The sequence below is a fragment of the Nanorana parkeri genome, unplaced genomic scaffold (assembly GCF_000935625.1).
Source record: "Nanorana parkeri isolate BGI_ZX_2015 unplaced genomic scaffold, ASM93562v1 scaffold264, whole genome shotgun sequence".
NCBI lineage: Eukaryota > Metazoa > Chordata > Amphibia > Anura > Dicroglossidae > Nanorana > Nanorana parkeri.
The window spans coordinates 1,343,401-1,367,588 of NW_017306532.1; the positions used below are offsets into that span (position 1 = coordinate 1,343,401).

The 24,188-nt window shown below is 43.6% G+C and overlaps 2 protein-coding genes across 3 annotated transcripts in view; one reads left to right on the plus strand and one right to left on the minus strand.

Annotated features, from left to right (window-relative positions):
* TBP (TATA-box binding protein) overlaps window positions 1–7,612 on the minus strand; it is a 12,914-nt gene extending 5,302 nt beyond the window's left edge. The window contains exons 1-5 of one of the 2 annotated variants that reach the window (XM_018557052.1): window positions 7,526–7,612; window positions 3,946–4,083; window positions 3,298–3,620; window positions 1,314–1,401; window positions 1,069–1,160 (exon numbers count right to left, since the gene is read on the minus strand). In XM_018557052.1, coding sequence (XP_018412554.1) covers window positions 1,069–1,160; window positions 1,314–1,401; window positions 3,298–3,620; window positions 3,946–3,996 — 554 coding nt within the window. In that variant the 5' untranslated portion in view covers window positions 3,997–4,083; window positions 7,526–7,612. Of the gene's footprint in view, window positions 1–1,068; window positions 1,161–1,313; window positions 1,402–3,297; window positions 3,621–3,945; window positions 4,084–7,519 lie in introns of both variants that reach the window. The other variant, XM_018557051.1, reaches the window with a different exon arrangement.
* A 4,301-nt stretch (window positions 7,613–11,913) lies between these two features.
* On the plus strand, window positions 11,914–22,153 carry PSMB1 (proteasome subunit beta 1). Its single transcript, XM_018557055.1, has 6 exons — window positions 11,914–12,111; window positions 14,081–14,188; window positions 16,171–16,252; window positions 18,243–18,372; window positions 20,908–21,014; window positions 21,902–22,153. Exons 1-6 carry the CDS (start codon window positions 12,002–12,004, stop codon window positions 22,085–22,087), a joined length of 723 nt encoding a protein of 240 aa, XP_018412557.1. The 5' UTR covers window positions 11,914–12,001; the 3' UTR covers window positions 22,088–22,153.
* Window positions 22,154–24,188: the final 2,035 nt, after the last annotated feature.

Sequence of the window (24,188 nt, forward strand, 5' to 3'; positions counted from 1 at the left end):
TGTTAAGCGCAGCCCATGAACATTGTGGGCACACGCAATTTTTAGGCTTGACATGTTTGGCAGATATTTACTGAACGATCTCATTTTTACAACTCAGTGCTCCAACTAATGACTGCTGAAGTGCGAGAGACATAACACAGTAGTAGCATGTAGGAACATATAACACACAATACCAAAGGGCCACAGATCGACCATGAGGATCTAGAGGCTATTGGGACCACACTTTGCATAGGTGCCTTGGCAGAGCAGTGTGACTTCCCATCTATACAAAAAAAAAACCTCTGCTTTTAACATGATATGTCAAAACAGTTTATGTAGGCTTTCTTGGCTGACTAGCTGGGAGAGAGTGCTGGGAAACATTTATATTATTTATTAAAAGGAAAAAAAAAAATTAAGAGGGCGCTTGAATTTCAATTTCTGACCCATGTAGCTTTTCACTATAGTAGTGGATTGCTTCAAAATAAACAATCGCACTCCTCCTCTGCACACCGTGTGACAATACTCAACTGTGACGTTCTACATCTAAAGCCGGGTATACATGGGTCTATTTTTTTTTCCGTTTGGGCTAAACAAAAAAAATAGAACAGATTCCTCCATACAAGTGTTGATCGACAAATACCCTGTTGTTTCTATTGTATTACGAATTTCCTGACCTGCTCCTTCGATCAGCTGAAATTTGTAGCGTGTATAGCCTATTTAAGTGTTGTGAACCTGTCCCCTTGTCAGCCATACTCATTTGGAAAACTGTGGATACAATATTTATTATTTGTATAAAAATCCGTGACTAGATGACAAAATTCCATCTCCTAATCAAGCAGGGTTCCACTTATACAAGTACTCAATAAGAGTTACTTGTGAACACAGAGTTGCTGCCATTTTACCTGCTTCAGCACCACAGCAAGATGAAATTAAACTTTTATGTCAAATCTTACAGAGTTGTGAAGAAGAAATGTTATTCAGAAAAATCATTCAGAACTGTAATTTGAGAAAAAACAGCCAAATGTAGTTTTACGTTCGAGTTCATTCCAAGCACAACTACTACATTTCCTGTACAGTGAAGAACGTTACCTTTTAGCTCCCGTGCAGACCATTTTTCCAGAACTGAATATAAGTGCTGTTGTACGTGGCTCTCTTATTCTCATAATAACGGCAGCAAAACGCTGGGGGACAGAACAAAACATGGCAATTACTAGAAATCGTTATAGTTTGCAACCAAATTGTGTCAACCCGTTAAACTACTTTTTCTTCTTTAATTACATTCACTGGCATGCTCTAAATAACCTCATACTGATGATGGGAATAATGGTACCCACCTTTGGATTATACTCTGCATTTCGCGCTCTAAGTGCAATTGTTTTCAGATCTAATTTGCAGCCAAGATTGACAGTAGATACTATATTTCTGGAAATAAGAAAATAAACCATGATTATACCATATCTTTTACTATGCAGATCAGGCGCTCGGTTCACAGTCAGGAAAGTAGTATTGTCAGAAGATGATCAGCAATAGCAGACTCCGTATCTCAGAGGAGGTTTCCTTTAAAGCTCAGTTAAACTTTTAGGGGTCTATTCACAAAAAGGTGAAGAGTTTGGAGAAGGCAGGAGAAGTGAACAATCTAGGCCAAAATAGCCGATTTGGAAAAAATCTCCAATTCAGCTATGCTGTCCTAGATTGCTCACTTCTCCTGCCTTCTCCAAACTCTTCACCCTTTTGTGAATAGACCCCTTAGTCTAAATCTGCTACACACAGTCCAAGTACATCAAAACAAAAAGGTGTTCAAATGATTACAATTCATTCTGACTAGAAGCTTGTCCACTGCCAGAACGCTGTAGAGAAAGATTCTTGCTCTCCGTGCAAGCAGTGGTCTCTCTGTAAAAGGTCAGACACCCTCTGCTGAGACAGACCAATAGCTCTGCAATCAGTAAAGCTCATACTTCTTCCTTTTTGGAGATCTCTAGCCCTGACATAACAGTGGGCATGTCAGACCACTGCAAAGAGACCACGGCTTTCAGAGAGCAAGAATCCTTCTCTACGGCATTCTGGTAGTGGACAGGCTTTTCTACTCAGGGTGTTGCTGCTTTCTAAAGACAACAAACTAAGACTTTGAACAACTTGGGGAACATATAGGAATTCTGTCACATAGCAAGACCATGCTAAAAAGACTACAGATTTGCCTTAAATTAAAGCCTGAGTCTACTTCTTTGAATGAAGCCTAACCCTGACCAATTCTTAATTGTGTATCTATTTAGAGTGATGAATCTGTTGCATCTGATTACAGGCACATATGTCACAAATACACAGAAAAACATTTGTATGGACATTGTTAAATAGATAGCCTGATTTGTGTAATTGAGTTGCTACTTTGCTTGATAAATGTACCTCCTTACGCTTTGATGCACCTAGAACAGCGTTTCTCAACCTTTTTTTTTACAATTGTGGCACTTTTAAGTATGCAAAATATCGAGGCACCCCGGTGTACAATGTAAAAAAGTAAATATAAAAATGAAGAGTGGTTTCACTAACATATCCTTATCCTAGATAGGGTCTGGTATGGACCCCACACAAAAAGAAAGGCATCAGAAGCCCCATATCCCATCACATCCCCCCACCTCTACTCATCAGAGTCCCCCCTTTCATGTCAACATGTCTACCTTCATATCAAAGTCCTACCTTTTAATCTTCCCCACAGTGTGGCTAAGGAAGCATGGCAGGGGGCAGGTTTGGACAGATGTGGATTCCTGTCCTCTTCTGAATGCTTGGGTCCTGGATGTAACCCTCCCCAGGATTAGCGTCACACATTTCCATGGTGCTGGTGGTGGGCTCGCCTGCACCATGCAAATGCATGACAAAAATTTGAAGGCACCCCTGACAAATCCAGAAGGCACCCCAGTGTGCGACGGTTGAGAAAGGCTGATCTAGAATATATTTAGCCGATTTAAACTGAAAATTGTATTGGTATATGCCTCGTCCACAAAAAAATTATAATAATCACAGGAAAGTTGTCATCCATAAACAAAATGAATTTTTTGGGGGGGAAAAGTTATGCCAGGACATAAATACTGGAGCTGCCAATATTTGTGAAGGTGTAGGCTCCGGGGCAGTAATTTTTTTCCCTTCTTTTAGTATCAATGCTCCTTCCAAAACATCATAATATGGTAACAGTCGCATCGTATTTGAAATTGATATTTGCTTGTTCCAGCTGAGAGACACACTAGATAGGAAAACAAGGATAGGAAGGAAAGCACCAGAGTAAGCAGCTGCCATATCAATATCTTGAAGAAAAAAAAAGTTGCTTACTGCAACTGAGGTACGATGCCAGAACTTTCTGAAGCAGGAGTGGCTGGAGTAATAGGAGTCATCGGAGTCATAGGTGATGTATACAGCGGTGTATTGCCTGGAAGTGGCGCTGTGGTAAGAGTCTGTGAGTGAAAAAGTTGTGGGGTCTGTCCTGCCCCCGGAACACCCTGCTGGGATGTGGACTGCTGGGCCTGTTGCTGCTGTTGCCTTTGCTGTTCTTCCAGAATTGATAAACTATTTGCAGTTTGTACAGGCTGTGGTGTCAACCCAGTGCCATAGGGCATCATCGGGCTAAAGATGGGAATTCCTGGAGTCATTGCTCCCTATAGAAATAAAAAGAAAAAAATTATACTTTTTTGTTGTCTCACCTTGAGAAAAACAGAAATGAGACTAGCAAAAATATAGCTTGAATTTTCCCAGTTATTAAGGTCATTGCTCTGTGGCTTCACAGTTGGTATTTTGACAAATGTGTTTGTGGATGATCCATTGGGACATTTACACTGATATACACATTACAGAATGGTATTGGTTCCCATAACTGCTATCAGCTACAGAGCAAAACACATTACATTTGGGGGGGAAAGCACCGTCAATCATAAACAAACATCACTCCGTTAAATTAGATAAGATAAATTATTCTTTACTGACCTGTGGAGAGGCCAGACCCTGGAAAGTCGATATACTATTATTCTGATCCATCTTCCTTTCACCTCTCTAAGGTTCAGAAAAAAAAAATCCTTTTTGGTGTTAATATGTAGTTTCAAACCATCCCAAAATCTTCTGAAACTGCAAAAAATACAGACAGCGTCACCAAAGCATTTCTAAAACATACATTCAACATGTTCCTCACCTAAACACAACACACATCGGTGAGGACCTCACACAGCTGTCCATCACATCTATCTATGTGTACTTTAGTAGACTGGATAGACAATAGAGTGCAAATCTAACAGAGATGACTGATCCCTGTACCCCATGACTGCTATTCAAAGAACGATGGAAACCCTTTTCTCTCAATGCTAAAAGTGTCTACTATAACCTCACTCTTGCCTTTCTTAGACCAAGATGCATTTATTGCAAGGTGTTATAACATTTCTTAATATAGAAGAAGGAACGTATGTTAAGGTCGATCTAAAGCCTCCTACTCTTTTGCACCCAAGGACTGCACCACCTTAACCTCCTATTTCGATCTGCTGTTGCGATGGTGCTACACATGTTATCAGCTATGACACCAGCCATTGGATGGCTTGGAAGTTTGGTTGGGAGCTGACAAACACATTGGCAACTGTGACCGTTATCACCAGAGGCATGCCTTGAATGCAGCATTCACTGCACATGGTTGAGTAGGGAGAAAGTAAATGAGAACACTGCAGAAAACATTGGTATCATTAAAGAATTAATAACATTTATTTAACATTTCTAACTGAAGCGTTTTTTGGGGAAATGGTTAAATTGGTGAGTTTAGTAGAGCTGCAGCTAACGATTATTTTCAAAATCGATTAGTTAGCCGATTATTAAGTTCGATTAATCGGTTAAAAAATAAAATTCATTTTTAAAAATGGCTCCAGTGATTCGACTACTAGTTTGTTGTTTGTATTGAGATTGCAGTCCATCACAGGAGCAAGCTTGGAGCGGTGGAGGTAAAAAAGAAAAGAAAAAAAAGAGTGGTGTGCAATATAGTGAAATGGAAAGTGTAAAATTATACAGCAATGATGAAGAATGGCATCGACTATAGATGACTACAAATCCCAGCAATAGTACATTATACAGCACAATGCAGAATACCACCAGCTATAGAGGAATACAAATCCCAGCAATAGTACATTATTCTGCATTGCGCTGTATAATGTATTATTGCTGGGATTTGTAGTCCTCTATACAGCGCAATGCAGAATACCACCAGCTATAGAGGAATACAACAAATCCCAGCAATACATTATACATAGGGTGTATAATGTATTGCTGGGATTTGTATTCCTCTATAGCTGATGGTATACTGCTCTGTATAATATACAGTACAGCGCAATGTTCCATCAGCTATAGAGGACTACAAATCCCACTATCCCAGCAATACATTATAGAGCACCATATGGGGGAAAGTGCAGGCTTACCTGAGCAGTCTTCCAGCAATTTGTTTCTGAGATCAGGACTGTCTATCGGCGGCTGTCATCCCCCCACACCTGCTCCTCCTTACTTCTTCTACCAGCGTCCCTGTGCCGATCGTGGATGTGGGCGGGTGGTGAGTGTGAGGCGGGAAGGAGGTGCTGCGTGTGGAGCGTGGATGCGGCCGGGCGGGTCTGGCAGCGGCGAGCGTGAGGTGGTGAGGCGTGCAGCGTGTGTGGGGCCGTGAACAGGACCAACCAATCGGAACCCGATTAATCGATTACTGAAAAAGTTGACAACTTTTTCAATAATCGATTATAATCGATTATGTCGATTAGTTGTTGCAGCCCTAGAGTTTAGTTCAGCTTTACATGAATGTCTATGGCAGTTAATGATTTATATAACTCCATTGTGAATGCAGCTGGCAATGCAGCCGTGTATGTAGAGAACAAATGCATTTGGAGTGACAAAATCACTCTGCAGTAAACAGTAATCCTCCCAGTTGCCTCGCCCAATATAAATCGAGAGAAACCCACCATTTCCCCCTACCAAAAGGAGTGTTGGTTCTCCTGATGCGATCTCTAAATACTGTGAAAAAGAAGCAAACACAGTGGAATATTCACTTGAAGTGCCACCTAAGTAGGTTGATGGTAGGAAATCATATTAAAAGATTTCCATTCACCAGATAACATAAGAAAAGTTTAACACAGAAACAGTGGTGTATGGAAATGTATCGGTGTATGGTGTATGGATCCCTTGAAAAAGCCCAAAGAAATAAAATTTTTGTGATGTGCCCCATTGAAACATGCTTTGCTATAATCAAAAGGAAGAATGACCAACATAGCATTCCACTAGCAGATGAGAAGTGGTCATGGCCAGTGGAAGTGCTTTTTAGTGCCCTTCAGAGTCTACATTTCTGTCCAAGTAGGTATCCATCATTCCCTTTTCTGAGGAGGAAAGGGAAGGAGACCCTTTCTGTAAGCGTGCTGTACTCACTCATCCTCAGAGTTGTAAACATGGCCGTGCTATCATGACGATGCACGACGGAGGTTTCACCTCTTGGTGAGACATCTGTATTACCAGACATAGTCCATGTGTAGATAACATTGGAGTGTTTACATGTCATTTCAAACGCAGATTTTCTAAATCATGGGACATATGATTTCCAAAAAATACATCACAAAAAAATATCATCTCCATCTCAAGGCTTTATATCTAAACTCCAAGCAAACAGCTAAATACACATAAAATATATACATAATAGCCGTTTATCTGCCAATCTGTATTCCTATCCATCCAGTCCCAAGATTTACACCGCTCTGACAAACTAAAAAGCCATGTCTGACACAACAGGAGCCCTGATGTTTCTCTGCTACATCAAATACTTACAGTTCTGGTCCCTCCCCCAGCCTATGATTGGTCACTGAAAGGAGAAGTAACAAACCAATGAGCTCATTTCTGCTCTACTCCTATCAGCAAGATTCCTGTCAGCACAACTGTTTGGCTCCTTGTGCTGCTTCTCCATCTCCCTCTGTGAGCTCTGCTGTACATGAAATGCAAAGGGCTGATACCAATTTAGAATCAGATACTTCCTCTGCTTGCAAAAATACTTGTAATAATGTATTAATGAATACAAGAACATTTATCTGTTTTTATGTGCATGGAGTTCAGCCTTGACCTGCACCAGAAAGTCCATGCTCAGCTCCAGAAGGTCCTTGCTGTTAGGACTGTTGGGTATTTGCCCCTTACTAAGGCTTCGCTCCCCAGGCCCAGTCACTGTTGTGTGTGGATAGGTTGGGCATATATAGCCCTGTAAAACATAATAAACCTGTGGTGATGTCATGGCAAAGAAACTATGAGATGGGAAGTATAGACTCCTTGTGGATCCTAATATTAGGTGACGTCTAGTCCAGGCAAGCTACAATGTAAACAGAAAGGTGGTGAGCAGACCAGAAGTAGAATGTGTTCTACCTAAAGAGTGATGGTGGAAGTCCTGAGGAGAGGATTGACTCCAGCACATGAACACCGCCAGATATAGAAACCTACAGCGCCTGGCTCTACTACTCAGCAATGTGCAACCTCAACATCTCATGCAGCTCCCCATCCCGGCCCACCGTACCGTTACCTTCCACTTCTACCGAAACCGGGCTCCCTGTATCGCTCCAGACCTCTCACACCATTCCGCCACTACCGCCTGCGCATGTCCGAATACACCGTGTACCCCGCCTCGGCCAATCAGCTGCAGCTCTCCGACCTCCTTACGTCACGTGCTCCTTTTCCCCGGCGCTCTACTACAATCCGGAAGTTCCGGTTGCGGAGCAGTAGTGTCTGGCTGTTGTAGTGTTTGCAGTTCTATGTGCGGTGTATTGGGGAAATCCTTCATAGACAAACGTGTGCCCCCTTGTCACGTTTGCTGTTTAGAAATAAAAATCATTTTTGACTGACTTTTTTCTTATTTAGTAGTAATGATAATGCCGGATGAAGTGGATAGGTTGCTGGCCAGAATGTTCCCATGCGTAGTTGTAATGTTATCCACTTTAAGAAGAAGCAGTGCAAAATAACGTGCGCCTCCAGGTCAAAGTCTAATAAGGAATGACAATGGGCACCCACCACATAATCTCCTTGGTCATCTTCAATGATGATGCACACATTTTTTGGTTGCAGTATTGTGACAATATAAATAAAAACAGACATGCGGTAAAACATGTCGTCTTGCCAGGCATTACCGCAACGCCCTCATTCACACTGGAAAAGGCCGACACGTACAGCTCCCTGCTGCGTGCACGCCCGTATCAGGCAGCTCCTGGGAAGGACAGGTGCTGTGTGTAATTAGTACGCAGCCCCGTCCTCTCTAATTAGTACGCTGCCCTACGCTCAACCCAAGTGCAGGTCTGTACGGGTGTGTTTTTCCTGGCCCGGACGCAGACAGGATCCATCCTGTCAGCGTACAAGTACGGACACCTGCAAAGCGGGTGAGCGTTAGGCGGCATACAGCCGCGTACGCCCATAGAGAAGGACGGGGGCCGCCAACTAATCACACGCAGCACCTGTCCTTCCCGGGAGCTGCCCGATACGGCTGTGCAGGGAGCTGTACGTGCCGGCCTTTTCTAATGTGAATGAGGGCAACACATCGTAACTAGTGCGCTGCTGTGTGTGTTGCTATTTGTTTTGAATTACACCCCAACTCACAGAGTAGCAGGCAACACACCCACACTGCAGCACACCACATTGCACTTGCTGTGTGTTGCAGTGGTCTGCATTAATAAAAGTCATAACTGATTTTTACAGGGTTATTCACTAAAGGGTGAAGAGTGTGGAGAAGGCAGAGAAGTGAACAATCTAGGACAACATAGCTGTAGTGGAAAGTGAGCTCAATTGGAGATTTTTTCCAAATCAGCAACTTTGTCATAGATTGTTCACTTCTCCTGTCTTCTCCAAACCCTCCACCCTTTCGTGAATAACCCTTTTAACCTCTTGCCGTCCGCCCGTAGTAAAAAAACGGACGGACGGCACTGCAGCATCTCCAGACGGCAATTTTTTTCTGCTCGCGCGCAGGAACTCTGGCACATGTGACTAGTACATGTGACCATGTACATCATCTCAGGGGAGGAAAATGCCTTTCACTGGGATCTCGTGAGATTACAGTCAAAATTTCCCAGCAATGCTCTGCTGATGTAACCTTCCCGAGGTGCAATTCTTGGGCACATTACATCACTAATGCCCAAGAGGAACAGGAAGTGGAAAAACTGTATTTGTAAGTAACAGAAAAGTATGTTTGTTTAGCTAATGAATGTAAGATGATTTCATATTAGCATGCAGAGCTGGATACTCAGGTGATTTTTAGTGAAAGGGGGTAAAGATCCACTTTAATGAATAACATTGAGCTTGCTTATGCAGTACAGGCAAATGTCACCCAGAACTTTCAACTTATTTGGTGTGAATCTGGGGTGAAATGAGGATAGTTTTTTTTACATATTAATATCCTTTCAATAGATCACTATACTGACAGGAAGTGCCATGATATCATTTAACTTCCGATGTAAACACTGTATGGAAGCATTGTTCATAGTTGTGGGTTGTTTTTTTTCGCCTCATACTAGATCAATTCAGCTCCTGGGGATTATTGCTGGACCGCCACTGTCACAGACAACCAAGCAGTTTCAACACCAAAGCTGGAGTCACTGTCACTCAGCATGCAGCCCATTGTGCTCCAGATCTGATTTAAAGTGACATTAAACCCTCAGATTTTTTAACATAAACCAATACTGTAATGTGCGCCTTACTGTAATCCATGGTTGTTTACCTTCTCTTTACTGGAGAACAGCGGGATGTATGCTGAGTGCTGTCAGGCTGTTTGTAGGGCACCAAGGATATAAACTAACAGGCAAAAGAACCCTACTGTATGTCAACTGCATGGTTAACCCCTATAGGTTGTGTGGCTAAGGCCCATTCACGCCAGTGCGCTGTGGTAACGCATGCATTACTGTAAAGCATGATAATGTGTTTTGGTACGATGGGGTGTCATTTCATGTGGAATGGCTACCCAGCACACCACAACGTGTGGTAACTCAGTCCCGTGCATTGTGGCGTGCGGCTGAAAATGATGCATGCATGTTTTTTGGTCCGGTGGTGGGTTAGGTAGTCCATTCAAATAAATACTCTGCCTTAATGCAATGTATGTTAACACAACACAATGAATGTGCGGTTAACGCACTACAGCAGAGTGGGCTGGTGTGTGCAGACCCATTCACAGGGGTGTGATTCATCCTGAATGACACCCCAATGCGCCTTCCTGGCACACCTGCATAGTTGTAATGATCCATGAGTGATTTTTGGTATGTTGTGGTGCGTTGCGCAGCCCATTTAAATGAAAAAGGAACATATCTATCCGGGAGAGAGATCTATCTGTGAAGAATGGGAAGAATAAAGTCTGTTTATGCTTCTTTTTAATAAAACAAACGCAGGAGTCCTTTGTGAATAAAGACTAAAGTAGCCCCAACGTGAGTAGAAAAGCCTATGTCATGCCAGCAGCTGCAAATCAGGAGCCTTGTTCTATGTGGTTAAGCAGCGGTCTGTTTGCACAGGTCCAAAAGGCTCCCTGATGAGTCCGACCTATAGCTGTGCAATCAACAAAGCTCCAGCTCCGCACTGATTGAAAAGAAGGTCAGAGCTCTCCAATCAGAGGGGAGCATGAGCTTTTCTGAATGCACAGCTATAGGTCTAACCCAGGAGTAGGCAACCTTGGCATTCCAGCTGTGGTGAAACTACAAATCCCATCATGCCTCTGTGAGTCATACTGTGGCTATCAGATTCTTGCAATGCCTCATGCGACTTCTCGTTCCACAACAGCTGTAGTGCCGAGGTTGCCCACCCCTGGTCTAACCCATCAGGAGGCATGTTATACCTGTGCAATTAGAACACTGCTTCCCCACGGAGTCAAGCGTCCTTCTCTGCAGCTGCTGTCAGGGGATAGGCTTCTTTACTCAGGCTGTGGCTGCTTTAGAAACAAAACAAACTGTAAGACATTGAACACCTTTTTGTTTTGATGGCACCTGGAATGTTTTAGCTGATTTAAACTAAAGGTTCGAGGGGGTCCTAAATGGCAATGACAGTGGACCTTACCTGTGTATTGTGTGTTGAATTAGCCATTTGTAGTCTTTTCAGAAGTCTGACAGTGACAACGCAGGAGAGCAATTGTAGGTGTAGTCACCCTATAACATGGGTGAGCAAACTCAGGCCCTTGAGCTGTTGTGGAACTACATATCCCACAAGGCATTGCAAGACTCTCACAGCCACATAAATGACTTCAAGAGACAGATGCATAATGGGATTTGTAGTTTCACCACAGCTGGAGGTTTGTCTACCCCTGCCCTATAACAAGAACTGCCTGAACCTTCCTGGCAGGATCACCAGACATTATTTTAATGAAAGCTGCAGATGTTAAACACCTCATACACATGGCCTTCTGACCTGTATATTATATATACACAGGCATAGTTCCCCCCTGACAGGGGGAAATAACCTCCTATAAAAGTCAATGGCTGTACGCTGGTATATGTCGGTATTTGCGTAGGCCCTGCATTCATAGGGACATAAATCTGTGGATGCAGGTTTTCTGTGTCCAAGGATTTATGTTCGTATGCATACTGTAAGCAAGTACTGGCGTATGCACGCGTACAGCCATTGGCCCTTGCGGCAGGTTGTACCCAGCACATGTGGCTACCAGGCAGAGGGGAAATAAGCTGGTATGTACATTCTAAAGGCTTGTCACCCATCTGCATGAGCTCAAAATATTAAAAATGACTTTAATAGGTTAGAATTTATATGAGATTTTAGTGCAGGTGTTTAGATATACTTCAATGTTGCAAGGCGCCCCTTTGGTCACTGTAGCCGCCTCTGCCCATTTTATTATGATAACCAAACACATGGCAGCAAGTCTCCTCCCAAGCGACACAATGTGAAAGGAAGTGGCTGTAGACTGGTGAACGCTGGATCGGAAGTAGGGGGCGGAACGCCGGAAGTACCTTTGTCGCCATTTTGGCAGTGAGACAGCAGAGCTGATTGCCGGTTGTGTGATCGGTGGTGGATTTTGTGTCTCAGGATGTATATGTCTGCGGAGTCCAGGACTGGGGAGCAAATGTACAGGGGGATGGATTACCATTACGCCGGGCCGGTGCAGCAGAGGTTCAGCCCCTACACCTTCAACGGAGGGTAAGAGTGGGAGCAGCGCCAGAAGGGAGGTGGAGGTAAACTGTACCCGGGAAAGTAGGGGGGTGGAGGGGAATGCTGTACCCGGAGCTGTACGGGAGAGTGGGGTTCATCTTCTGATCCTCATTGTATTCAGGGATCGGATCCGGGTTAGGACAGCTCGGGTAGGCTGACCTTAGGGCCCCTGATGGCTCTTTATACCGACACGCAGTGTGATGACAAGGCTGATAAACACAGAAATGACCATTGGCAATGGTGGGGGTGCTAAATCCAAAAGATAGACGGTTTTCGATGAGTCTAATATTCTTATTGTTGTGTTCGGATTTCACTTTCGATTCGCAGTGCAGGCAGCAGATAGGCGGCAGTACACTGTATCACTGGGATCCTGCACTGTCACCACATCCGACCCTATGAACTCCATACATGTCAGCGATCTGTAGTAGATGTGTATACACTCGATCTGTCTGCTGTATCGACCTCACCTTGGCGAGCAGAGATCTCACCGCAGCAATTCTGACAGCAAATTCACACTGGCTGGGCTGCCACGGCGCCCCTGGCTGGGCTGCCACGGCGCCCCTGGCTGGGCTGCCACGGCGCCCCTGGCTGGGCTGCCTTCCCTCGGAACTTTAACATTTCCAGAGGCATTGATTTTGAGCTCAGATTACTGCAGAAGAGAGAGAGGACTTACTACCACTACACTTTGTATATATGTATACAAATCCTAGTTCAAAGGGTTGGATGTGGTGGTTTAGGTCTCTTTTAAAAAGTCCAACATCCCCGCAGAAGTCACAGTGAGTTCTGCTTTACTCTCATACTATTAAGCATTTAAGGGAGAACTCCATGGAAAATTATTTTGGCAAGAGACTTTAAAAGTCTGCCAAAGAAAAACTACCCCTGCACTGCAAGGGCTAACTGCTCATTTGTGTCCAGAGTGGAGAGTAAATAAAAATTATACTCACCTGATCTTCAGTGCCGGCTAGTTCTTAGACCAGTCCATCCAGTGTCCCTCCCCTTCCTCTGCAAGGTCCTGTAAATCATCACATCCTATACACTGTGTATAGTATATGAGGACACTGAGGGACATACAGTTGTTGCAGCATAGGAAGAGAGAGGCTAGGGGGACTGCTGTCACAGCTGGCTGGGTCCGAGGATCGGGTGAGTATATCTTTATTTTTCTCCCTAGACCAAAACAAGCAGTTAACCCTTGCAGTGCACGGGTAGCCCCGCTGCAATGCTTAATAGAACTTTTCCCTGGAGTTCTGCTTTAAAAAAACCCCAGCATTGCCAAACTCTTACCACTGAGATGGTACTAACAGGCAGATGATGAGGGTACCAGGAGCTCAGCTTTCACTGATATCAAGTTTTAAAGTAACAACCATGTTTGCTTTTCTTATGAGAGTAGGAACAAATAAGATACATTTGTGTTGCCTCAAGTATTCAATCATATACAGCTTTCATTTTCAAGGGAAGCCTTTGGGGGTCTATTTATTAACAATATGTAGTGCTGTTCGCTTTGCAGACCTCTATAAACATTCATTCTCTGTGAATAGAGGCAAATACGAACGTTCTTTACACTTCTTTTCAGATCAAAATGAATACTTTGTTATGGCCACTAGATGGAGCCAATGAGCATAGGAAACAATCAGCTCCATCTAGTGGGCATATTGTGGTATTACATTGCATTTGACCTGAAAAGAACATGCACTAAGAAAGTTTAATTTTGCCTCTGTTAGTGCGGAATAAATGTTTATAGAGATTCCCAGGAAAAGGGCTCCGTGAATTGTTTATAAATAGACCCCTCTGATTCTAACTGGACTACACATGCATGTCTGCAGTCATACACTGATCATTGAGGACAGTTTTCCACATTATAATAGGACTATGCCTTGACGTATTCTAACTATTGTATGCTCTTTTCTGCTTTCTTATGCTCCACCCAATCTGACTTATAAAACCAATTTTTCTTTTCTAGTACTGTATTGGCTCTTGCAGGGGAAGATTTTGCACTTGTTGCTTCAGATACACGACTAAGTGAGGATTATTCAATCCACAGCCGGGACACACCAAAATGCTACAAACTGTAAGTGGATTTTAACACGTATGTCTCAAATGCACCTTTTTAGTTAAAATAGCTGAAAAAGCCAAATGTCATTATTTAAAAGAGAACTAAAGCCAAACCTTCTTTTTTATGGTTTTAGTTCTCTTTTGGGTCACAGGAGTATATTTACTAATGTACTCCTGTGACCCAAACTCAGCATATATAGCAGTTGGTAGCCCATTATGCTGACAGTTCAGAGTTATGCTGCGGACAGGAAAGACCCTGACAATATTGTCAGGATCCACCCAATTGCCTGATTGACAGCTGGCTCTTTCTCTCTAGAGCCATAGCTGGCTGTGCCCTCCCCTCCATGTGCCTCCAATGAGTGCTGGAGGAACAGAGAGGGGAGGGGGAATCCCTGTGGGGAGTGGTCAGTGACGGTCACCTCTCTCTGCAGGGAGAAGCCGTGAGCTGATCAGTGGTTTGTGATCACTCAGTTCTCAATCTATAGAGCTGGAGTATGACATCTGCAGTTTCACATGCCGGCTCAAGCTGTAGGGAAGGGTATATTTTACTCTCCCAATAGTTCCTTAAAGTGCAGTTCCAAATTTCTTCCCCTTTGGACTTAATTGCGAGACAGTTTAGTATTCCTTTTTTGGGCAACTGAGCTCTGTTTGAAATTCCCCTCACACCGCCAGCTTTGCCAGACAGGAAGTAAGAGAACATCTTCAACAGCAACACAGACAGAATTCTAACATATTTTGTGCAGTAGAGTAGTATTTGTATTTCTGTCTGTGTACATGTTTGGTGAGACTGTTGTCGCATGACTGCAAAAACAGTATTGGTTTTTTTTTTACAGATCTAAATGCAAGGTTTGCTATGGTCCCATGCACACAGCTGCGTAAAGAACAGTAAACGTGCTCTGCGTTCAGATGCGTAAAATAGAAGTCTGCGTCCACAGTCTTGCATTTGGAGCATATTTTATGCTGCAAGCATGTTACAGTTTGTGCTAATAGCTACATGTGTTCAGCGCAAATGTACTCTGCTGGAGTGCAAGAGCCACATGCGTCCTATCAAGTGCAGTAAAACTGTACACTGGATACTTAAAACGCACCGTACCCCCATGTGCAGAGCCCTAAAGATAGAGGGTTCAGTGCTTCCCACACCCTAACCAAAAATGAAACATACAAAATATGCTCAGTGATGGGTGTGTGTCTAAACTAAAAATTATAATTTAAAGGAGAACTATGGGGTTAAGTCTTTTCCTCATAGTTCTCCTTAGGGTAACGGGAGGACACAAGCTAGCGTCCTCCCGTCACCCTAGGCTCAGTATACCGCGAGCTGCTGCTCGCGGTATACTGAGCCTAGGGTGACGGGAGGACGCTAGTTTGTGTCCTCCCGTTACCCTAAGGAGAACTATGAGGTGAGCGCTTTTCCCTCACCTCATAGTTCTCCTTAGGGTAACGGGAGGACACAAGCTAGCGTCCTCCCGTCACCCTAGGCTCAGTATACCGCGAGCTGCTGCTCGCGGTATACTGAGCCTAGGGTGACGGGAGGACGCTAGTTTGTGTCCTCCCGTTACCCTAAGGAGAACTATGAGGTGAGCGCTTTTCCCTCACCTCATAGTTCTCCTTAGGGTAACGGGAGGACACAAGCTAGCGTCCTCCCGTCACCCTAGGCTCAGTATACCGCGAGCTGCTGCTCGCGGTATACTGAGCCTAGGGTGACGGGAGGACGCTAGTTTGTGTCCTCCCGTTACCCTAAGGAGAACTATGAGGTGAGCGCTTTTCCCTCACCTCATAGTTCTAGCCGACCTGTGACAGTCTCATTGTCACAGGTCGGGTAGAACTATGAGGTGAGTGAAAAGCGCTCACCTCATAGTTCTCCTTTAAAGAAACCAAGAAAAGGACATGCTGCCCGTTATTTCAAAAAGTGATGTATTGCTACAATGCCCTTGTTTATGTATTGTGGCCTTTATATTAAAAATTATTCTCCTTTTTTTTTTATTTTTATTTTTTTTATAGGACAGAGAAAACAGTTATTGGATGCACTGGATTCCATGGGGACTGCCTTACCCTCACCAAAATAATTGAGGCCAGATTAAAGGTATTTTATAGCCTTTTAATGTTCGTTCTAAACTTGTTTTATAGCCCTAAATATAATGAGCTGTTCATCTCGGTCTACTTGATGCTCTGTGTGTATGTCTGTGAAGGTTCTCATTCATTCAGGTCATGGTATATCTGTAAACAATAAATCAAGGTAACGGGACTTGCTGTATTTCGTTGATGTTTCGTTGGTCATCCGACTAGCTTTCTCCATAAATAATTAATTCTGAATTGAGAAAGCTAGTCAGTTGACCAGCAAAACTTCTTCCAGAAAAAGGTACAGCAAGTCCAGTTGCCTTGATTTATTGTTTACAGGTATACTTGATGCTTTGTTTGACAGACACATATTGCAGTAGAAGGTTTTGTCAGATTTATTAACAGGGAATACACCTCTTCTCAGATAATGCTTTGCTTCTGTATGTTGTGGAGAATATGGTAAACGTTATTTCTAATGGCTTATGCGAGGGCCCGCTCTCTAAAATTTGACAGCTTGTGTTTCCTGTGGATTATGTGTTGTCCTGGAAGAAACTGGTTGGGAAAACATTTCTGGCTGTCATTGCTCTGTTTACACTGCCTGTGCCTGTCAAAGCCTATTTCAACAAGCTTCAAAGAGGGAATTCCAGCAGGTGCATACTGATAGGAGGTGACAACAGAGTGAGAAAGATGTGCTTACCTGACTGCTTCTCCTTTCACTGTCCAGTCACAGACTAGGGTGGGGCCGGCAAGGCTAGTTCACACCTAACGACATACTACATTAACGGTCACTTCTTTAAAGCTGGGTTCACATCCTTTTCAGGACCAGATCTGGATCATAGTGCATTGCGTTTTTGCTGCGATTGGAATTTTTTTTTATTTTTTATAAGCTTTAAAATGGTCTTACAGGTGCGTTCCAGGCGTTTTTGATGCATTCCAGTGCATACGAGACCAGACAAAATAGGACAAGCAGTATTTTTCTGGAATGGACTGCGCTGGTGGGAACAGAGGCCAGAAATAGCATAGAGATACATTGGGATGCATTTTGGGTTCGGAAACAGTCTGGTCGGGTCTCGAGGTAATCTGGATGTGGTGTGAATGGGCCCTCAAGTGACACACTCAGAAGTTAAATTTTAAAAATGCATTCAAGTACCTAACGAAAATGTAGGAGATTGTAGTCTATTACGGGAGTGAGCTTGGTGTGGTGGCTACTTTACACACACGGGCCCACACACACACACGGATTACGGAGAACAAAGGTAGCCACCCTCCAGAAGGAAGGACAGTGTCGGCATGAATTCAGAGATGATTTCAGGATCTACAGCCGAGTGATAGGCAAATAAGATTTAAAGAAAACCTTTTACTAAGGAAAATATGGGTGCTGCCACTTCCTGACTCCACTGAGTCACTGACCTAGAACAAGTATACAGGTCCGGAAGGTCCTAGTAAAAAGAACTGCTGGAAAACTTTTTAACCCTTGCAGTGGTGCTACCCACGCGCTGCAGCGGTTAAGGGCTCGTTTGTGCCTAGGGACAAAATAACAAAAATTGTACTCGCCAAAAGCTTCATGCTGGCTAGCTGTCGCAGCTCTCCATCCAGCCGGTCTTCCCCCTCCTCTGCAGCATTGGAATCTTCTTCAGCTTTCACACAGCTATACAAAGTGTAAAGACGTGATGATTCCGGAAACCGTCGACCACTACAGAGGAGGGGGAGAGGCACTGGAAGGACCGGTCTAAGCAGAAGCCGGCTCCAAGCTTTGGGTGAGTGTAACTTTTTTTTTTAATTTTTAATTTGAACCTAGACACAAATGAGCAGTTAACCCTTGCAGTGGAGGGGGGGGGGGAGGTAGCCCCACTGCAAGGGTTAATCATAAAAATTCCCAGAGTTCTTCTTTTAGGTTTTAATTTTGAGAAGAACCCAGTCTTTCTTTCCATTTGAAACAATAAGCTGGCACTTATGTTCTACAACCTTATTGGAGATGCTCTCATAGTAATGTGAACTCTTTCTCCTTTTTCTAGATGTATAAGCACTCAAACAACAAGACCATGACCAGTAATGCAATTGCAGCAATGCTCTCCACCATTCTCTACTCAAAGCGCTTCTTTCCCTATTATGTGTACAATATCATCGGAGGCCTCGATGAAGAAGGTGAACTTCAAAGACAAGCCTGCATTGAATGATATGCCTGTTCCCTCTTGTGTAATGCTGGCTATACATAAAGGTTGCATGCTATGAGCGGTAGTTAGGTAGTGAACAGGTTAACTAACAAGAGCAGTTATTTGAATCTGACATACATTTGGAGAACCAGATGTTGAAATCTACCAGCGAGCTGGAGAATCGAGAATGCAAGTTCAGTGTTTAGTGTCCCGAGCTGGAAGATCTACGCTTTGACAAGGATATCATGGCAGGAGAGCTTTCTGCATCTGCCATAAGTCAGTCAAGTAGAAGAAGCTTGGCAAAGAGCAGCAGAGGTCACATATGAATGCCATGCCTGATTTCACTGACATTTCATTTAATATTAGTGGTTTCATTCCACTCCATTTGAATGACATCATGTTATGTCATTTTTTTGGACACGGCAGTCCTGCACAGTGTTAATGTGGTCTTACATGACCATTAAAGGTGGTACCTCCGTGCAGGATGTGATTATTAAAGGACAACTGTACCTTTTAGTTCTGGTGATCTTTACTTTGTGGCCCTATCTGGTGCCACACAGCCTTTCCTCTGAATATGTTGCCACATACAGATGCAGGGAAATTGGAGGAACTTGGACTAGTGGACCTATTATGTGTAGAACAGGCATGTGGGCACATTAGTAACCAGGTAGATAATGCACATATATCTATATAAGGCAGAGTTTGGTATAGTGCACTGGTTCTCAGCCCCGGTAAGACCAGGTAAAAAAGCAAAGTTTACACTCATTAAATAGGGGAATGCAAAATATGTATTTAAAAGTAAAAATGAGTTACTGTAATTTAAATAGACACAATGACAAAGTGGGATAGAGTGCCCCCAGAGAAAGAATAGTCCCCAAAGTTTTGACGTTTATGGGATAGTATCCCCCCAATTCATTGCCGTGGGTGGGATAATAGCACCCTGTGGAAGACTCAGCCCCCACATATTTGGTGTCAGTGGGATATTATGTAGCCCTTAGTGGAAGATTAGCACCCACAAAATTGCTATTGGTGGGATAGTATCCCCCAGTCGGAGACTTGCTCTCACATCATTGGTAACAGTGTGATAGTGGCCCTCAGTGGGAGACTCGTCATCAAAGCATTGTTGTCAGTGGAATAGTAGCCCGAAGTGGAAGACTTGCCCCCACATCATTGGTGTCAGTGGGATAGTAGACCCCAGTGGGAGACTCGCCCCCACATCATTGGTTTCACTGGGATAGTAGCCCCAAGTGGAAGAGTTGCCCCCACATCATTGGTGTCAGTGGGATAGTAGCCCCCAGTGAGAGACTCGCCCACCCACATCATTGGTGTCAGTGGGATAGTTGCCCCCAGTGAGAGACTCGCCCCCACATGATTGGTGTCAGTGGGATAGTGGCCCCCATTGTGAGACTGGTCCCCAAAGCATTGTTGTCAATGGGATAGTAGCCTCAAGTGGGAGGACTCGGCCCGGCATCATTGGTGTCAGTGGGAGACTAGCCCCAACATCACTGGTGTCAGTGGGAGATTAGCTCTCAGGTGAGGGGAAGGCAGGAGAGGGAGAGAGAGAGGGGTTTATCAGGTAAAAATAAAGGAAGGAACACCTAAAATAAAAAAACGAATGCAGCCACCACATTTAAGGATTCGTAAGCTGCAATATATTAAATGTCTGGTTTTGGGTTACATAGTTACATAGTATTTGAGGTTGAATAAAGACATTAGTCCATCAAGTCCAACCTATTAGGATCTCATTCTAGGAGTACCTGTACCCCTGTATATTACGGTCCCTTAAGAAATCGTCCAAAAGTTTCTTGAACAATTCCACATTATTTGCTGAAATCACCGCCTGCGGCAGTGAGTTCCAGACCCTAACTGATCTTACTGTGAAGAACCCCCTTCGCCCCTTGTGCTGGAATTTTTTTCCCACCAATTTTAGGTGGTGGCCTCTAGTTTTTGTAACGGAGTTAATTTTAAACAGTTTATCGCTAATGTTGCTACCACCATTAAACATTTTGTACATGGAAATCATATCCCCCCTTAATCTCCTCACCTCTAATGTGAACATGTTTAAATTTAGTAGCCTCGTCTCGTAGCTCTGGTCCTCCATACCCCTAATTAGTTTGGTTGCCCTTTGCTGGACTTTTTCCAACTCAAGGACATCTTTTCTTAGTACTGGTGACCAGGGTTGAGATGTGCTTTAATTGTAAAACATTTAGAAAAGTATTGTCAACAATATCACATCTTTTGATAAAAAATATGTACTTTTTAGACCACTCCTGCAAGGTTTGCATGCCCCCGCAAAGGCCCATAGAAGTCACATCAGTGGTTGTGGAGATCGGCTGCTTAGAACAAACATTTGACAAATGACATTTTACCTCCGCTTAGCTGACATCTTTTATATATTTTAGTGCAGATCGACATAATGCTGGTCGAAACAGAAGTAGTCCCTGGAGGATTCTATGTACACAGTTCTTGCTTGGATTCGTGTGATATTCGTGGGGTTAATATGACTAAAACCATTTTTACTTTATAGGTAAAGGAGCCGTGTACAGCTTTGATCCAGTAGGATCCTATCAGAGAGATGCCTACAAAGCCGGTGGCTCTGCAAGTGCCATGCTACAGCCCCTTCTGGACAATCAGGTAAGATGTCTGGTATCATGTTTTGTCTTTCACTTTTTGTTAAAAGTTTCAATGTTTTTTTTTTTAATTGATGTTCTATATTTTAAAATTTTGTACAGAATCTTTATTGTAGAAATGTTTATTACATGCTGCATCCATGCAAGGCATTGTCCAATGAGAATCCTCAATGCTGCCTGCATGCTTTTAACTAATTAAGATGCTCCCATATGTGCTGGAAGAAAAGGAGGGGCTGCCACTCATTCAGATCTGTTTGTAGCACAATAGATGCAAGATTGCATAGCACTGCACATCTTTGCACATACTTTTATGAAACGACTATAGATTTCCTTTATGAAATAGTTTTTGTTGATCCAGTACTCATGCAGTAACATGTAGTGGCTTGGGCACATTCAGGCCCTTCTATCTAAAGTCTATTTGATTGTAAGATGCAGCATCTGTATCCGCCACAATGTGAAGTTATCAATACATAAAAGAGTAAAGCTGCCATTCGTGGATTCCTTTAGTTTTTAAATATATTACTGCTATTTGTGGTAATCAGGTCTTGTTTTCTTATATGGTTGCCAACTTCAGCTTAGCAGTCTATTGCCGTGCACTCAGTGGTGGATTTCGCCCCCTCTACCTTGCTGTTAAATCAGTGATGTGTTCACAACTTTCTCCCCATACCTGGCAGTGCTCACTCCCTATAATCAGGCTTCCAAGCTCCGGTCCTTTACTGGTGATCTCACAGAGGAGGGCTTCCAGGCGCTGCTCTTTAGATCTGCTGTTCCTGTGCCTATTGTATTCTATGCTTAGCTTTTCCATATGGCTTCTACTATAAGAATACATCTGACCTGTTTTGTACTTTTGGCATTCATTGCATTTCATTATAATCTATGCTTTGATTTTAGATTGGCTACAAGAACATGCAGAATGTGGAGCACCTTCCTTTGACACTGGAGAAGGCTCTGCAGCTTGTTAAAGATGTATTTATTTCTGCAGCCGAGAGAGATGTGTACACAGGAGATGCGTTGAAAATTTCCATCATCACCAAGGATGGCATAAGAGAGGAGTCGATTACTTTGAGAAAAGATTAGATTGCGGCTTTTTAATGATTCAAACTTGTACCCTGTCCTTTTGTTTTGGTTTATTAAAAAAAAAATGTGAAAACTTGCACTTTGACTACGTTTACTTAACCTCTTGCCGTCCGCCCGTAGTAAAAAAACGGACGGTTGGCACTGCTTCATTTGCGGGTTCTGCTCGCGCGCGCCCCCTAGCGGGCACGCACGGGCAGAAAAGACCCGACCGTTGCACACACCCGTTACCGGGTGTTTCACAAATAGGCGATCAGCGGGTCCATAGCCCAACCATGATGAAAGGTCAGTTTCTGTAGGGCAAGTGTTATGTGAAAAACGATCTGATGATTAATAAGGTGCCTATATTGTGAGACCTAGTTGTGGGGAAAATAAATTGTGAACTTGGTTTGTGAATGAAATGTTCCTTTCGGTGTGCCTCTTCCACTTTAAAGTAATTAGAAAGTAGTGTATTAAAAGCACTGGACCTGCAACATTTATCCTGTTGGTGGGCTTGGCCAATTATGATAGAAAAGATTTAGTATAGGTGATCTGACTCCCAGAGAAGCAGCTTCTTAGAGGATCTCCACTGCCTTTGTTTTTGTTGTCAAATTGCAGGACTGTGAAATAAAGTGCCACACTCCGTTTAAAGTGGAACTCAAGGGGAAAAATATTCTTAACCCTTGCAGTGCGGCTATCTCCACACTGCAAGGGTTAAGTGCGCTTTCTCTTATACCGGTACCTTCCACCTGTCTCCCCCTTCGCTGCAGAGGTCTAAGGTCCCATGAGTCATCACATACTATACACTGTGTATTAGGGGTGTCCCGATACCGATGCTATTATTGTTATCGGGGCCGATACAGGGCATTATCACAAGTACTTGTGAAAAAGCTCCAATACGTAGCGCCGATAACAGCACTTAAAATTTTTAAATAGCTTCAGGACCTCAGGGCAGCCTGCCTGCAGACAGACCGAGCAGCGCTTGTTTGTAGACACAGTGGTGTTGATTTGCTCCCACAGAGACAGTGCCACTCCATATGTGTCCCCATAGCCCCACATATGACCCCGCAGATGCAGCGCCCCATTGGTGACAGCGGTCCTTCTGGAGCCTGCACGCAGCACTTCTGTGTGACCCTGGCAAGAGTCGCAGTACTTCTGCAGCCTGAACCCACCACCCTCATGAGAGCCGGTAAACGTTTCTTATGTATTGTGGCTGCTTATTCTATTGGTGTATAGCACAGTCGCAGTTTATATAAATTATACATACAGCAATGGAAAATGGCAACTAGCTATGGAGGACCACAAATCTCAGCAATCCATAATTATTTCATGAAATTCCACTACAGACATTTCTCATTTACCGACTTACCTGTTTTGCGACCACTCGCACTTACGACCGACCTCTGACCTTACGTGCGGGAACGTGGCAGTGTGACGTCTCGCCCGCGGAAGTGATGTACTCCGTTCTTCACTGCGGGTCTTGGTAAGTATTTTATTGCCCGATGTACTGTTCATTACGGTACTAATGCAGTACAGTACTGTATAGAGTTCCTCACTTAACAACCAATTCGTTTAACGACCTGGTCGTAGGAACGGAACTCGGTCGTTAAGTGAGGAATACCTGTATAGTGTCCCCATAAACATTCTTTAGCCAATTATTGATTTCCTTAGATGCACAATCCTCTTATCGCCAGAAATTCGATTACAGCTTGTTGTTTTAGCTGCAGATCCATGGTTCTAATCTCAATCTGAAAAAAAAAAAGCATACGTTAGTGGGGTGAGGACACCTCTATAACATGGTACATGAACATAACAATCACTCTAATCCAGGGGTCTCAAACCTCCGGCCCTCCAACTGTGGTGGAACTACAAATCCCATGAGGCATTGCAAGATTCTCACGGCTACAGACATGACTCCCAAAGAGAGATGCATCATGGGATTTGTAGTTTCACCACAGCAGGAGGGCCGGAGGTTTGAGAACCCTGCTCTAATAGATCTCTAATTACAGACATAGAGGCATTACTTTTTGATTGACCCTCATATTTTCAAAAAGTTAGTTATTTTCTCCTGAGCCCAATAAAATTTGAAAGTTATAGTCACATGGCTAAAATAAAGATGCGTACC

Coding starts and splice junctions, on each gene's coding strand:
- PSMB1 (XM_018557055.1), top strand. CDS start 12,002: ATGTATATGTCTGCGGAGTCCAGGACTGGGGAGCAAATGTACAGGGGG. Junction 14,189..16,170: donor ACACCAAAATGCTACAAACT/GTAAGTGGATTT, acceptor TTTTTTTTATAG/GACAGAGAAAACAGTTATTG. Junction 21,015..21,901: donor AGCCCCTTCTGGACAATCAG/GTAAGATGTCTG, acceptor CTTTGATTTTAG/ATTGGCTACAAGAACATGCA.